The sequence below is a fragment of the Pan paniscus genome, chromosome 16 (assembly GCF_029289425.2).
Source record: "Pan paniscus chromosome 16, NHGRI_mPanPan1-v2.0_pri, whole genome shotgun sequence".
NCBI classification, from domain to species: domain Eukaryota; kingdom Metazoa; phylum Chordata; class Mammalia; order Primates; family Hominidae; genus Pan; species Pan paniscus.
Genome location: NC_073265.2, coordinates 38,361,251 through 38,376,117, shown reverse-complemented (window position 1 = coordinate 38,376,117; position 14,867 = coordinate 38,361,251). Strand labels below are relative to the sequence as shown.

At 33.0% G+C, this 14,867-nt stretch overlaps 1 protein-coding gene across 2 annotated transcripts in view; it reads left to right on the top strand.

Annotated features, from left to right (window-relative positions):
• Positions 1-10,436, top strand: part of COPS2 (COP9 signalosome subunit 2) — a 29,606-nt gene extending 19,170 nt beyond the window's left edge. For both annotated transcript variants that reach the window (XM_003831492.5, XM_003831493.5), the window contains exons 7-13: positions 1,949-2,123; positions 2,355-2,533; positions 2,652-2,704; positions 5,646-5,743; positions 6,901-6,983; positions 7,701-7,759; positions 8,366-10,436. In XM_003831492.5, the coding sequence (XP_003831540.1) occupies positions 1,949-2,123; positions 2,355-2,533; positions 2,652-2,704; positions 5,646-5,743; positions 6,901-6,983; positions 7,701-7,759; positions 8,366-8,510 (792 nt within the window). In that variant the 3' untranslated portion in view covers positions 8,511-10,436. The remainder of the gene's footprint in view (positions 1-1,948; positions 2,124-2,354; positions 2,534-2,651; positions 2,705-5,645; positions 5,744-6,900; positions 6,984-7,700; positions 7,760-8,365) is intronic.
• The last annotated feature ends 4,431 nt before the right edge of the window (positions 10,437-14,867 follow it).

Sequence of the window (14,867 nt, the reverse complement as noted above, 5' to 3'; positions counted from 1 at the left end):
TATGTGTAGCTATCAAGCATTTGAAGTATGGCTATTGTGACAGAGGTACTGAGTTCTTTATTTTCTGTAATTAATTACTTTAAATTTGAAAAGCCATATGGTCAGGACAGAATGGCTCTATAACTTTTTAACCAGGCTTTCATTTTATATTCCCTTTTTTGTCTTAACCAAATACATCATTTAATACTAGTTTAAATTGAATGTGGAAATACTGCTTTAAATATTTTTAAACTCTTCCAATGCCACGTACTACTTTTTTTCAACCCCTCCCCACGCTTGCCACCATGTAGTATTATTTTAATGATATATGTGTCATTTCTGTGAATGGGAGAAACGATTAAGAAACTGTTCTAAATGAATCACCTGCAGATATTCAATAGTTTTGTTTTGTAAAGCAGATTAGTCACTTAGGAATTATTTCTTATCTACACATTGTTAGGATGCTTTAGTCTGATGCATAACGAACTGGAGGTTCAGTTCCCTATGAAATGGAAATGCTGGAGCAGCCATCTCTGAATGGTGGAGGGTCTTTCAGTATGTATATAAGGAATTTGAGAAAACCCTTTGAAGAAGTTTTGCTTTAAGAACATAAAAATGCTATCAGGATGGTAAATAGCATTATATTACTTAGTACTTTGATGGAAGTACGTTCAGGGAAAGATGCAGGATACTCTAGATGTATAAATTGTTTTGTATATTGTATGTTTTACTCTGGTTATGATTCATTAGTGAATAATTAAACAGAATTTTAAGTTTGAAGACCCAATAAATTTTGGCTTAGTGTATGTCAGTGTGAGATATTTATGAATATCTTCCTGTTGATCATATTGCTATTTTTCATGGCCCACATTTCATGGGCTGTTGGTCAACTTTAAAGTCATGCTCAAATGTCAGCACTTTTTTGTGATTCCTGTGACGTCCTCCAGGAAGGTTAGTCCCTATTTCATTCTCCTAGGCACTTGGTTTATGCTTCACCTAGTCATTGTCACTTATATTGTAATTTATCTACTGACAGATTAATCTTCTACTAGAGTGTGAACTTTTTGAGACCGAGAACCTTGGCTTTTTTAACTTTGTATTTCCCCATGACAGACCCAGTGCCTGGCATGTGGAAGGGACTTAGGAAGGGCTTTTTAATTGAATAAGTGGTTCTAAAGCAGTTGTGAAGATTTGGGGAAGACAATAATAAATCTCCTAGATAAAAACATAAACATTAAAACATTTCATACGTACAGCAGTCCTCCCAACCCTTATCCACAGATTGCTTTCTTCAATTTCAGTTTCCTGTGGTCAGCTTATTTCCTGTGGTCTGAAAATAAGATATTTTGAGAGAGAGAGATCACATTCACATAACTTTTATTATAGTATATTGTTATGTGTTCTATTTTATGATCAGTTATTGTTAATGTCTCACTGTACCTGATTTATAAATTAAACTTAATCATAGGTATGTCTGTATAGTAAGTTTTCACTTAACATTGTTAATAGGTTCTTAGAAACTGTGATTTAATGTTGTTTTGTTCAACACTACATTGATGAGGGGAAAAAATGATTTCATTGTACATTGTTTTGCTTAAGGCCATGGTTTCTAAGAACCTATCGACAGTGTTAAATGAGGACTTACTATATAGGAAAAAACATACTACTATACATAGTTTCAGGCATCCACTGGAGGTCTTGGAATATATTCCCTGTGGATAAGGAAGGACTACTATACAAAAAACCTTTGGCTACTTTTTCCTTATCTCATAATTAAAAAGTAGAAAGGATGTATTAGTTTCTTTTTGGCCATTACAAGTGGTATTCTTAGTACTGTAGCTCCCAATTAAAATTTGTATTGTGTTTTCACATGGAAATAGTATTGTAAATGTAAGATTTCCAGGCTAATGCAAATAAGAATTACTGTCTGAATTCTATCTTGTCTAAAGTTAAATATTTGCTTTCCTAGACTGATGATGGAGAAGATGATCTGAAAAAAGGTACACAGTTATTAGAAATATATGCTTTGGAAATTCAAATGTACACAGCACAGAAAAATAACAAAAAACTTAAAGCACTCTATGAGCAGTCACTTCACATCAAGTCTGCCATCCCTCATCCACTGATTATGGGAGTTATCAGAGGCAAGTTTGGTTTGGAGAGGGTGGGCAGTGGCATGGGGAGATATCAAAGTGTTTAATTAAACTCTTGCTTTTTAGAACTTCAGTGTATACCTTGGGGCCAGTAGTATTCAAGTTACAGAATTTAAAAACTGAAAGGCACTGAAATAGTTTTCATTTGGCATTTATGAGGTGGTCAGTTTTGTTATTACAGAACTGAAAATGTCCTATTTTCTCATGTCTTATTCTTCACAGAATGTGGTGGTAAAATGCACTTGAGGGAAGGTGAATTTGAAAAGGCACACACTGATTTTTTTGAAGCCTTCAAGAATTATGATGAATCTGGAAGTCCAAGACGAACCACTTGCTTAAAATATTTGGTCTTAGCAAATATGCTTATGAAATCGGGAATAAATCCATTTGACTCACAGGAGGTACATGTGTTTTAATTGTTTATTTCTCTTATCAGCTATCTGGAAATAAATGTTATTTCTTTTTTTGAAATGTTGTTTCTTTGTACATATACTTAATTTTTTTCTTTACTGTGTTTAGGCCAAGCCGTACAAAAATGATCCAGAAATTTTAGCAATGACGAATTTAGTAAGGTAAGATTTTGTATTTCAGTTAAGGTAAATTTCCTTAAAGCAGTTCATAAAGGAGAGAGAGAGAAAACTTTTCAGAACTCAGTTAATATTCAACATTTGCCCTTTTGTATTTTCTTAGAAAAGTTTGTAGAATTTTTATCTTCTGAGGTTATTTATTACGCTATTTTCTGTAGCCACAAGATTTTATAAAGTATCTACTACTTAGTTTTCCTATTATCCGTGTGTGTGTCTGTCTGTCTGCGCACGCACGCATGCACCTGTGTCTTTCAGTGGAAAACTGATTGTGGATGTCTTAAAACATTATTTCACAGTGATACTGCCTATACCTCTCTTAATCCAGAATGAAATTACGAACTAGTCCAAGATGAGTCAAGAATTTTCAGTAAGACAAGACAGCATAAGCATATTTTTTTACTCATATATTTTCTCAATGACAAGATGAAAGTATTTTTAAAAATGTTTACAATGGATAGGCTGGGCGTGGTGGCTCACGCCTGTCATCCCAGCACTTTGGGAGGCCAAGGCGGGTGGATCACGAGATCAGGAGATCAAGACCATCCTGGCTAACACGGTGAAACCCCGTCTCTACTAAAAATACAAAAAATTAGCCGGGCGTGGTGGCGGGCACCTGTAGTCTCAGCTACTCGGGAGGCTGAGGCAGGAGAATGGCGTGAACCTGGGAGGCAGAGCTTGCAGTGAGCTGAGATTGCGCCACGGAACTCCAGCCTGGGTGATAGAGCAAGACTCCGTCTCAGAAAAAAAAAAAAAATGTTTACAATGGATAATTTTCTGAGGTGGAGTGTGGGGTGACAGAAGGGTCGTACTGGTAAGAAACCCAAGATTTATTGAATGATTCTGTGGAGGAAGATGTAATGATGGTTAACCACTGAAGAACCTACCATAGTCAATTAATATTCGACAAAATTATGGAAGATAAGACCAAACAAAAAACCTAGAAGAAAAGGCCCATTTTTGCAAAAGGAATTAGTGAGTAAGAGAAACTTTCCTCCAGGCATAGAATAAATGGAACCCAGGGTTTTTGTGGGTTTTATTCATTAAAAAAGTATAAGAAATTTACTAAATTTCTTCAAGTCTTTTATTTTAAGTTGTACAGCTGAGTTTTACCACAGCTGGAAAAATGTAGTTAGGGACATGAAGCAGGGCTTTTTTTTTTTTTTTTTTTTGCAGATATATGTAAATAATTTAGGTGACCAGAAGTTCTATTTATAGTACTTTTTCATTTAACAGAAAATACTATTAGACTGCACATTATGGGTCACCTACATATAAATTGTGTATACTTGGAGAAGATAGCTTATTTCATGATATTAAAGTTCCTGTGTAAAATGTCCTCATTTAACTTTTTTTAAAGAAACCTTAATTTTGGCTGTAAAAAAAAAAGCGTTTTTTTTTAGGGGGACTAAGAACAGTTTGGAATTAAAAACCTTAAGTTACCACATTAAATCAGTTTCTTTATTGTTTACTTCTTTATTTTAATTTGTTTGTTGAATTAGGTTGCTTTTCATTATTAAAGGAAACGTCATCTTTATTTCAGATAGTTTATTTCATTCACATTTGGTCACATTAACTAAGAACCAAAGTTGTTTATAATGTTAAATTGCTAAGCAGCAGTTTACACTTTTAAAACTCTAAGAAATATTGAGGAAAAGCTTTACCCTAGACATTGATATTTTGTATAAATTAAATTGGCTAAGTACATTAAAATTGGTTAAAGGACTGATTTGTCAGACCTTTATCTGACCCATATCAGAATATATAATGACATTTATAAATTTATTATATCCAACTACTCCAGCGAAGCCACTGTATTAGAACTCAAAACTTATTTTAATGGTAAATTTTGACCCACATGATGTGATGCATGGTGTCCCACAATTTTGTATAAGATGTTTTTTTTGAAACCCCACTTAAGAAATGGAAGAATGTCTTACGGTTAAAATATGTATGTACACAAATATAAAACAAATGTTTGTGCAAGTGTTTTCAATGCTTAAATATGTCCTCCTATAGTATATTACAGCAGTGTATTTGGGGTAGGTAAGAAAGTAATGCTTCCTAATTTTGTCTTCCTAGTCAGTTGCCAGGAGACTAGAGGAAAATAATTCCTGTCAAAGCACTTGAATCACGTGCCCCTAACATGAGGTTACATTGGGACCCAACAGATGGAAGCACTAGCAGAGGGCGTGCAGTATAGCTGATGATAATGTCTTACGTATAAAGCAGACAATGGTGCCATATCCACAAGGTTGGATTCTTCCTTCTCAGCACCTTTAGCAATTCCCATAGAGCTTTACAGAATTATTTCAAGAGGAGATACTAGATACCTCAGAGAATTATGAATATAAATCAGTCTTTGGCCTTCTGCAACAGGGGATTGAGAAATGTTCCTTTTGAAAATTTTCACAGTTGCTGGTAGCTTTCTAGAAGATAAAAATTAAGAAGCTGCATTTTCTGAATAACCTACACAGAGGATATGCTTTCTCATTTGAAAGACGAGGCTACACCCCTTCATGTAGTGTACATGAAACCTGGTTCCTTTCATTATGAACAATTAGGAATTAAATGCACAATTTCATTTGAAAACATCAAACATTAAATAGTTGTTAAATGTTTTATTGCCAACTTTTAAGAGAAGTAAGATATTGAGGTGATTTTAATTAACTTTGTATAAATATAGTATATAACCCCAAAAGAAGATTTATTTAATCTTTCTTTTAAAAAACCAAAAGCATGAAAAGGAAATTTATGTTTTTTTGGCAGAAGGTTATGTGTGCTTGTTTAACTGTGATTTCCATGACAGAAAGTGTAATATTATTTAGATTTTTGCATATGAAAATTGAGAAGCAGGGTCTTTGGATTATCTGATTTAATACATAACTTCTTCATGTTTGACATAATTTACACTTTGTTTTTCTATTAGTGCCTATCAGAATAATGACATCACTGAATTTGAAAAGATTCTAAAAACAAATCACAGCAACATCATGGATGATCCTTTCATAAGAGAACACATTGAAGGTATGTTCTTTCTGCCAACTGGATTCTATTACTTTCTTTGCCACTGTCAAAGAAATGCCACTTAATGAAGCTGCATGGCATTAAGCTGTTTTCTTTCTGTCTATTGCAAAGTATAGATATGTTTCTAAATGCTGTCATTGGATGGGATATTCCTTAAAATTATGAAGCTCTTTTAAAGAAATTGACCAATTTCATATTACTATAGTCAAGTTTATATATAATGTCCATTTTGTTTAAGGTAACTGTCCCTTTTTAAAAAAATCTAATATAGATGCTGTTGCATGTTTATTATTGATGCTTAGGTTCAAAGTTAATTTTTAAGGTTTATTTTTGACAAATAACAAAAGTTATGAAAATATCCTGCTATAGATAATGCTAAGATATATGTACTATGAAAGATAAGGTAACACTGTGAAGGTTTCATACCAGTAAGTGAATGAGGTTTTTAGCAAGTTATATTGAATTACCAAAGACTACAATCATCTCTTTGCTCTTGGACTTCTTTTATAGCTCCGATTTTCCCACCTATTATGGAGCTATTTGAAGGTTTTTAAATGACCATTTGGAACTAAATTTCAGATGCATCAGAAGTAATGTTCTGTTCCCCATCTTTCTTTCTCTTTTAATCAACAGACATTTTAAAAGTTCTTACATGAACCTGGAATGATACTGCAGTTTATAGATATAGAAAAATGTAGAATCTTTGTACATGAATTTCAACCTGGTTTTAAAAATTTTTAAGAACTATTGTACAGACAAAACTGGAGGAAATTGTAAAAGCATCATATAAAATATAGTACTCTAGGTTTTGAGAGAGTCTAAAACAAGGAACTTGGCTGGCTGGTATAAATCAGCTTCTTTAAAGATATTAACTGTTGAGGAAATGATAAGTAGTGTAATATTGAGAAGGCAAAATAATATTTTAGTAGAGTCTCAACGTCAACAAAATCAAGGAGGTGGGAACAGGAAATTATGGGATAGGCAGCAACTGATCATACTGTGCATCCATTGACCTAGGTATTTTAAAATCTAAACACTTTATATCCTTGCCAAGCAGGAAGATGTATTTTGAGAAGATAATTAGGAGTACATAATGATCCATAAAGATATCATACAAACTGTTAAATAAAATGTTATTTTAATTTTTTGTCTTTCAGAGCTTTTGCGAAACATCAGAACACAAGTGCTTATAAAATTAATTAAGCCTTACACAAGAATACATATTCCTTTTATTTCTAAGGTACTTATATTCATAGATTTTAATGATGTTTATAATTTATAGTTATAAATGCAGTATACCAGTCTTCCATTTAAGAGTCACTCTAACTTGGTAACATTTTATTATAATAATACATTTTTTAAATTAAACATAACTTAAGGGCTTTACTTTTAATTTTTTTTTTTTTTTTTTAAGAGACAGGGTCTTGCTGTATAGCCCAGGCTGGAGTACAGTGGCTATTCACAGGCACAGTGTGGCACACTGTAGTCTTGAACTCCTGACCTCAGGCAGTCCTCCTACCTCAGCCTCCTGAGTAGCTGGGACTGGGCTTTACTTTTAGTGTGAATTTTTCTGTTTTCTTGGCATAAATTGAGTTAACAGAAAAGAGCCTTAACATTGTAACAAAGAAATTAGGAATCACTAAATTTCTTTTTAAGGATTCTTTCACCCTCAGAGAAAATTGTAGGGGAAAGTAGTGGCTAAAATATGTAATTGATGAAGGGTTAACTTCAACCACAATAAAATTGTTGCAGGAATGTGCTTCAGAAGTTAAAAATTTAAGTCTTTATCATACCTGTGTTCTCGGATATATTTTGAAGTGATAATGAAATATGTTTAAAAATCTTCTCTTCACTAATTTTCCTTTAAGTGATAGAAATGAATTAAAATTAGAATGATTGTGTAAAATTATGAAGTCTTTAAAATGTTAATTGGTATATAACAAGTCTTTTGTCTTAGGAGTTAAACATAGATGTAGCTGATGTGGAGAGCTTGCTGGTGCAGTGCATATTGGATAAGTAAGTACTTTACTATTTTTCATCACAAAATATTTGGTACCATAAGTTTTGAATAATAGTGACAAAGGTAACAATTGGATTCTTGATTATTCATAAAAAGCACCCTTGGGTATGGTTTTCTATTAGAAGAGATATATATGTATGTGTGATGGTTTTTGATGAATGAGCATATTAAACACATCTCAGAAAAAGTTCTAAATGATTTTTCAGAAGGATTTCTTATTATATACAGCCAAAGAATTATTTAATGAATAGTATTTATGTATGTTTTTAAGTATAGGGTATGTGGTACATAACATTTTTGAAATTATATCTTACTTGAAAACAGTACATTGTTTAAAGCTTCACAGGTGATACTTGCCTTTGATTAATCGGATAAATCTATGCCTTATGGGTCTTTCAGTGAAACTGATGAAAAGTATCTGAAATCTGGTTTCTATCTAGAGTTTGAATAACACAGTGAAGTTAAAACTAACACTGAACTCATTTAATGTAGGCAGCTGCTTTTTTTTGGCATTTGTTGATACTGTATTTTATGAAACATTAATCCAGAAACTGTGCTTGATGAAAGTCTTTTGTAGACACATCTTATTTATTTATTTCTAGCACTATTCATGGCCGAATTGATCAAGTCAACCAACTCCTTGAACTGGATCATCAGAAGAGGGGTGGTGCACGATATACTGCACTAGATAAATGGACCAACCAACTAAATTCTCTCAACCAGGCTGTAGTCAGTAAACTGGCTTAACAGAGAACAAGCTTTTACAGACGTCCTTAAGGCAACAGTGCAGAGATGTAATCCTTAAAAGAACTGGGAATGGCAAAACTACTGTCGGTTGATGTGTCCTGAAAATTATTGGAGTTATGGCAGAAGTGCTTTTTTGATCAACTGGTTTGTGTTTTGCTGCTGCATTTATCCCAAGAAAAACAGCTTTAATCTCCAGAAGAAAACCAAAATACCATGGGATTTATGCTGTATTGACATCTTGCCCTAAACGTACAACATGATAGTAATTTGTCATGGGCAACATGACCAGAGAGAAGATTTTTGTCATGATTTTAAATACACTGACACGCTACTGTTGGTTAAATTTAAACATGTTTTACCTGCAGAAATTCTCTCACAAATAACCTGCAATAACTTGAAATGCATACCCTTTTGAACACTTCGTTTTCTCATGTATAAATTAAAATGTTTGCTGCATTTTGCAAAATGTCAATTCTCTAAAAATGTGTCCGTATATTTCTGTACCTGCAGTGTAGTAAAGGTTTAGACGAAACCCCATAATTATAGTGGCATACTGTCACTTAGGTTTCAAGCAGCAAAATAAACAGTGCAGCTCAGAAATTGTAGTTTGGTTCTTTATGTGTTTTTATTACATTTGGAGTTGTTTTGTTTTTTAGTACCTTCGAAATTTCAAATTATTTTATCTTCAGTTAATGATTTTAAAAAGCCTGGGGGCAAATAAGTTGGTTATTTGCTTTCAAGTTTTTAAAAGTAGTCTTTATTGATAGAGTAAGGAGAACTACTTTCTAACAAAACACGTGCATAGTTATGACAGTGATGCTTTAAAGGAATAAAATTCTTTTTTTTTAAAGAGTGATATTCCTTTTCAAAAGAATACTAACTCTCAGAATGTTCACTTTAAACGAATATGCCAGAACATAGACAGCTAAATGAATGTTACTCTGCATAGTGATCATGCTGGAAGGTTATTTCCTAATGCCAGCAATCTACCATTGCCCAAAACCTGCTGAGTTTACTCTTTTAGAATTGCATTCAAAGTTAATTTGTCACACACACTAAACTTTATGATTATACATTGTTTTAAAAAATATAGTATTAGGAAGCTTGATTATTTTTAGTTACCATTACTTGGCACCAAATGAAAGTTTCCAAAACTTCCACCTAATTACCTTTGAGGTAATGCAGAAAGTATATAACTGGCTTTGAAGGCAATCCCAAAAGAGTTTTAAAGGTTTTTTGAGCAGTGGCAGTATACTTAGGAGAATGAACTGTGGCCTTCCAAGGTAACTACCTTAAAGGAACTCAGCTCATTTGAATGTATTGAGTTTTGGATGTATTTGTTTCATTTTTTAAAAAGTTCACGTTATTTTATAGTGTCGAAAGGAAGAACTAAGATTAACATAATTTCTTCGGTTTTTCTATTGCTTGTTATTATTATGTAAAAACTGGGTGGCAGTTCAGAAGGAAGATTGTGGTTACAGAAGAGTGACAACCAAGAATTTTTTGATCATTAAATCAGATTTTATAAACAGTGGAAGGAGCATGGACTTAAAACAAGGCATGCTTATTCGGTTTTGTCAAAATTTTACGAAAATATGTGATATATATTTATACTAAAAATATATAATCCTTAGATTTAGAAAAGCAATCAGTTAATGTCTTTAGCAGACTAAAGCAGTATTAAACACAGGTACAAGTTGGAAATTGTAGAAAACGGAAAGAAAACAAAAGACAAAATGTCTATGGTAGGGAATAAAAGAGTTTAAGATATTATAAAATTATGTGTATTTTCTCTTTTACATAAATCATTTGTGAAAAGTGTGCTAAACTTTTTTTACAAGAGTGATATTAATTAGGATTTATTTTTCAATATAATTTGGAGACCCTTTGTTATCCAAATAAAAATGATGAGTTTTTGTGCCTGTATTCAAATATGTATGCATGTGATAACCCTTGAAAGCTAAAGCCCTTCTTAACTTTTGAGTTGATGGAATTAGAATTCAAAGATTTGAATGAAATGATTTAACCTTTATCCTCCAATTCTTACAGTGCCCAGTTCTCCTGTGCTATCTTTGCTTTGTACAATAGTGCATCTTCCACTTTCTAGAGAGAAAGCATGCACTTGTTATTTGGAAAACTGGGCTAAATATATAACAGTATCCAAAGTTATACCATAATAATTTATTGTAATTGTGTATTACATAGCTTTGTTTACCCAGATATAGGTGCGTTCTTTTTTTTCTGTTAGTCATCTGTGACTTTTGTTCTGGAATACAGGTTTTTAAATATATCTTAACAGTCTGACTAACTTAAAATAATTTATTCTTCCCTTAAAACATTTTTCTGTGTTTTTGTGCATCAAATATTGTAGAGTTGAAATCTTAGAGATTGCTTATCGAAATACAAATTTAGGGGAAGTTAAAAATCAATTGGCAAATTTGTAGCATTTATTCACTCATTAAATCTTTTCCACTTTTGTGAAAACCATACCAGTGGTTTACATCATATTGTAATGTGTTCATCTCATTCTTCTTTTTATCCCTAAACCTAGCTAAAAGTTACTGCAAAGAAATCTTTGGCTGCCACAAGTAGATGCTGTCTACTACAAGAGCTGGATTTCCATTACTCACTCTTGCTCTTACATTAAAGTTGTTGATTAAATACTTTTTCTCTACATCTTAATGTAACATAACTGATTTCTTTTTAAAGATGAGTATATATGTACTAAGTAATGCTCTCATTACATGAGTCCCTTCTAACTACAGGCTGATACATCTTTCAGGAAAACTGAGAACCTAATATTTAAGTGAGGCCTATTTTAAATGAGCTATACTGTGGGTGGTAGTGTTTGTTACCTTACGTAAGACTTAGGTTTGTCTTAGACTGAAAAACTCTTATTCTTAATATTTAAAATATCCATGATGGTAGAAATTTTGTGGGAAATTTTCTTTTTTAATCAATAGTTACAGTTCTTCAGTAAACACAGGTATGTATGCTTTTGTGGTGTCAGTGTCAGTCTAAATCTATGGGTGAAGCAGTTAGTCCATAAGAGAAAAAATTATTCGCCTAGTGGATTCCCTTTACCTCTTTTTAAGAAGCTCAGAGATCTGTAATCATTAATTTACTAAGGATTTTTTAAAATATTATTTTAGTCACTTTTAAACCTGAAAATTTCTCTTTTGATTTAGATTTTTGAAGTGAGGCTTGAGCATACACAAGTAAAGCTGGGAGTTTCATTCTTCATATGGGATTTATGACTAAATATTTCTAGCATTTTGAAGAAGATAAACATTTTGAACTGAAGTATATAACAAAAAAAGGAATTTGACATTTAACTATTTTGTATCAAAGTGTTTAAGAACACTATCCAGAACAAGAAATGGAGTATCAGGTTTCAGAATGTGACACAAAAGGCATCTGGTCTTCATTTATGTGACCAAAATTAAAATTTTCCTCTTTTTTTCTTTTTCTGGAGGTTTTCTTTTAGTTTTCATTGTTTTAGGTTTTTTTTTTTCCCCCAAATCAGCATACTATTTATATTTGTTTGATACGGTTTTTTTGTTTTTGTTTTTGCTTTTTTTGGAAACAGTTTCGCTCTTGTCACCCAGGCTGGAGTGCAGTGGCGCAATCTCGGTTCACTGCCACCTCCACCTCCTGGGTTCAAGCGATTCTCCTGCCTCAATCTCCCGAGTAGCTGGGATTACAGACACCCGCCACCACGCCCAGCTAATTTTTGTATTTTTAGTAGAGACAAGATTTCACCACGTTGGCCAGGCTGGTCTCAAACTCCTGACCTCAGGCGATCCACCGCTTTGGCCTCCCATAGTGCTGGGATTACAGGCGTGAGCCACCATGCCCAGCCTGATACAGTTTTAAGCAGGAATTTGGCAGAAATTTCATAATGAAGACAAAATGGAGGTTCTCTTTAACTCAAGATTATTAAATTTATAGTAACTTCTTGGGCCATTAAAATGTGAGTTTAAATGCCATTTGGAGGATTTGTGTTATATTAAGCACCACAAATTTAAACTGTCAACTAGTGATTCTACATGTTTCTCAAAATGCTAAAATTTAGCATCACTTACTTGCTTTTGAATTTTAAGGAGATTCGTCTTAGGTAATGTCTCAGAAGAAACCAGTGTGTGGTTCTCTAAAATTTTACTTTTTTACTGTCACGTATAATAATATCTAAACTACCTGTAGTAGTTAAAAATATTACGGCATCAAAGGTATATGCCAAGTCTACCTTAAAACCCTGTGACAGGAAAAAAGAAAAAATTATTTCTTAAGTACTTACTATTCGGGGGCAACTTTGTTCCGTGTTGGCAAAATTATAAACTTTGCTCAGAATTTCCACATGAATAGCTGACCAAAACTTTTTTGTGTGCATATGTATACATATGTAATAAGTGAAACATACTTGTGGGAGTACAAAATTCATCACCAGTTTATCACAGTAATTTTCCAGTTTTCTATTTTACTTAATATCACTTATTTTTGACACAGGCAAATGTCATATGCCATGAAAAGAATTACCAGTGTGCCAGTAACTTGCGTGTTATGTCTAGGTTTCATGTGGAAGACTGTCCAAATTTATATAATCTAGAGTAATTTTTTAATTCTGAAGTAAGGGCATTTTAAAATTAATTGCTAAAGGTTGTTTTATTGTACATCCATTTTATGGGAGTTTAGAGTTTAGAAAAAGTAATCTCTAGCGTCATCCCATGAAGTTGTCAAAAGTTTTGGTATGCTTATTAGCAACATATTAATGCCAAGTGTTGAGTATCTAATTTCTGTTCAAATGTTTGCCTATCCCTTACTGTTTACGACAGTAATAAATTTTTATGCATCTATTTTAAATAACACTGAAGAAAATTAAAATGTATTTCAAGAAATGGAGCAATGACATGGAAAATAGAAAGTTGTTTGGTTTTGCAATGTGTTACATAATTGGTTGCATTATAAATTTTCTCCATTTTGTTTATCATAAGCTAATATAAAAGGTAACAAATTCCTTGAGCTAACACTAGGTGGGAAGGAAGTAGTAGGTGATTAGGAATGTAACAGGATGTCTGCCTGAAATGGTCAGTTCCACCAATTAGTAATTGAGAACTGATTATATGTGCAGGATGTGTCATAAGATGCTGTAAGGCTTAAATACTCAAGGGTTTTTTTACTTATCTGGAAGTGCACATTCCTTATTGGTAATAAAAAATACGTAATCTACTTCTTAAGTATTTACTGTGTTACATTAGTTACAATGCTCAAGATCAGCACAGTAACTTTACAATATATATGCTTGATCTAGTACTTCAAAAATGTATACTTCTGTAAAATAGCTGTTGAATGTTTTAAGAATGCTTCTCTAAAGTACTGAAAATCTTGTTCATTTGGTTTGAAAGGATTTTAGTATTTTCCATGTTTAAGATTACCTTTTTAATTATGCTTTGAAGCATTCATGGAGGAGCTGTTCTCTCCTGAGCTGTTTAATTATCTGACCTGGAACAATTCATGTTGCAAACAAATGTCTCAGGAATTATTCCTTCAGTATAAAATTAAACACTTTAAAGCAGGAAATTAAGCCAAGGAAAGACGTGGGGTAAGAAATGTTCTCTCCCAAGCTTTGTAAGCCTTGTTATGGTGCTTTAAAATGAACTATTTAAGGACTGCAACATCTAAGAAACCACTTGTGAATTTATTATATATCTAAAAATAATGTTCTCAGATGTAACATTCACCTGGTGGAATGGACCACCCCAATCTCAAAGTACAGTGATAACACAATCAGACAGCTCTTGAAAGTCAAAAGAACTTTCAGACTAATAGCCGTATAACCAAGGTTCCAATGTAAGTGTCTAAAACTAATGTCACTGCAAATTGTCATTGCAAATCCTTTGGCCTTCCAAGTTGTGGGAGTAGAAGAGGAGTGAAACAGATTAGCTACTTCTATTTCAGCTGCATTTCACACAGCAGTGGTAGGTGGTATTATGTTGATAGCATTAGCCCAGCAAGAAACTACATAAGCAGTATACATCTGACATTTGAGTTATTTTATTTGTGGTACTTAATAGTTTTATATTCCCAACTCTCAATTTTTAGAGTAATGAATGGAATTTTTTTCTTTCTTTCCAGAAACCTATTTTAAGCTTCGGATTATGAACCACTGTAGGTTAGTGGTCTTCAACTGAAGAAGAGTTACCTAACTCAAAAAATAAGTTTTGTGGCCAGGCAAGGTGGCTCACTTCTGTAATCCCAGCACTTTGGGAGACCAAGGCGGGCAGATCACTTGAGCCCAGGAGTTTGAAACCAGCCTGGGCAACATGGTGAAACCCCATCTCTACAAAAAAATATAAAAAT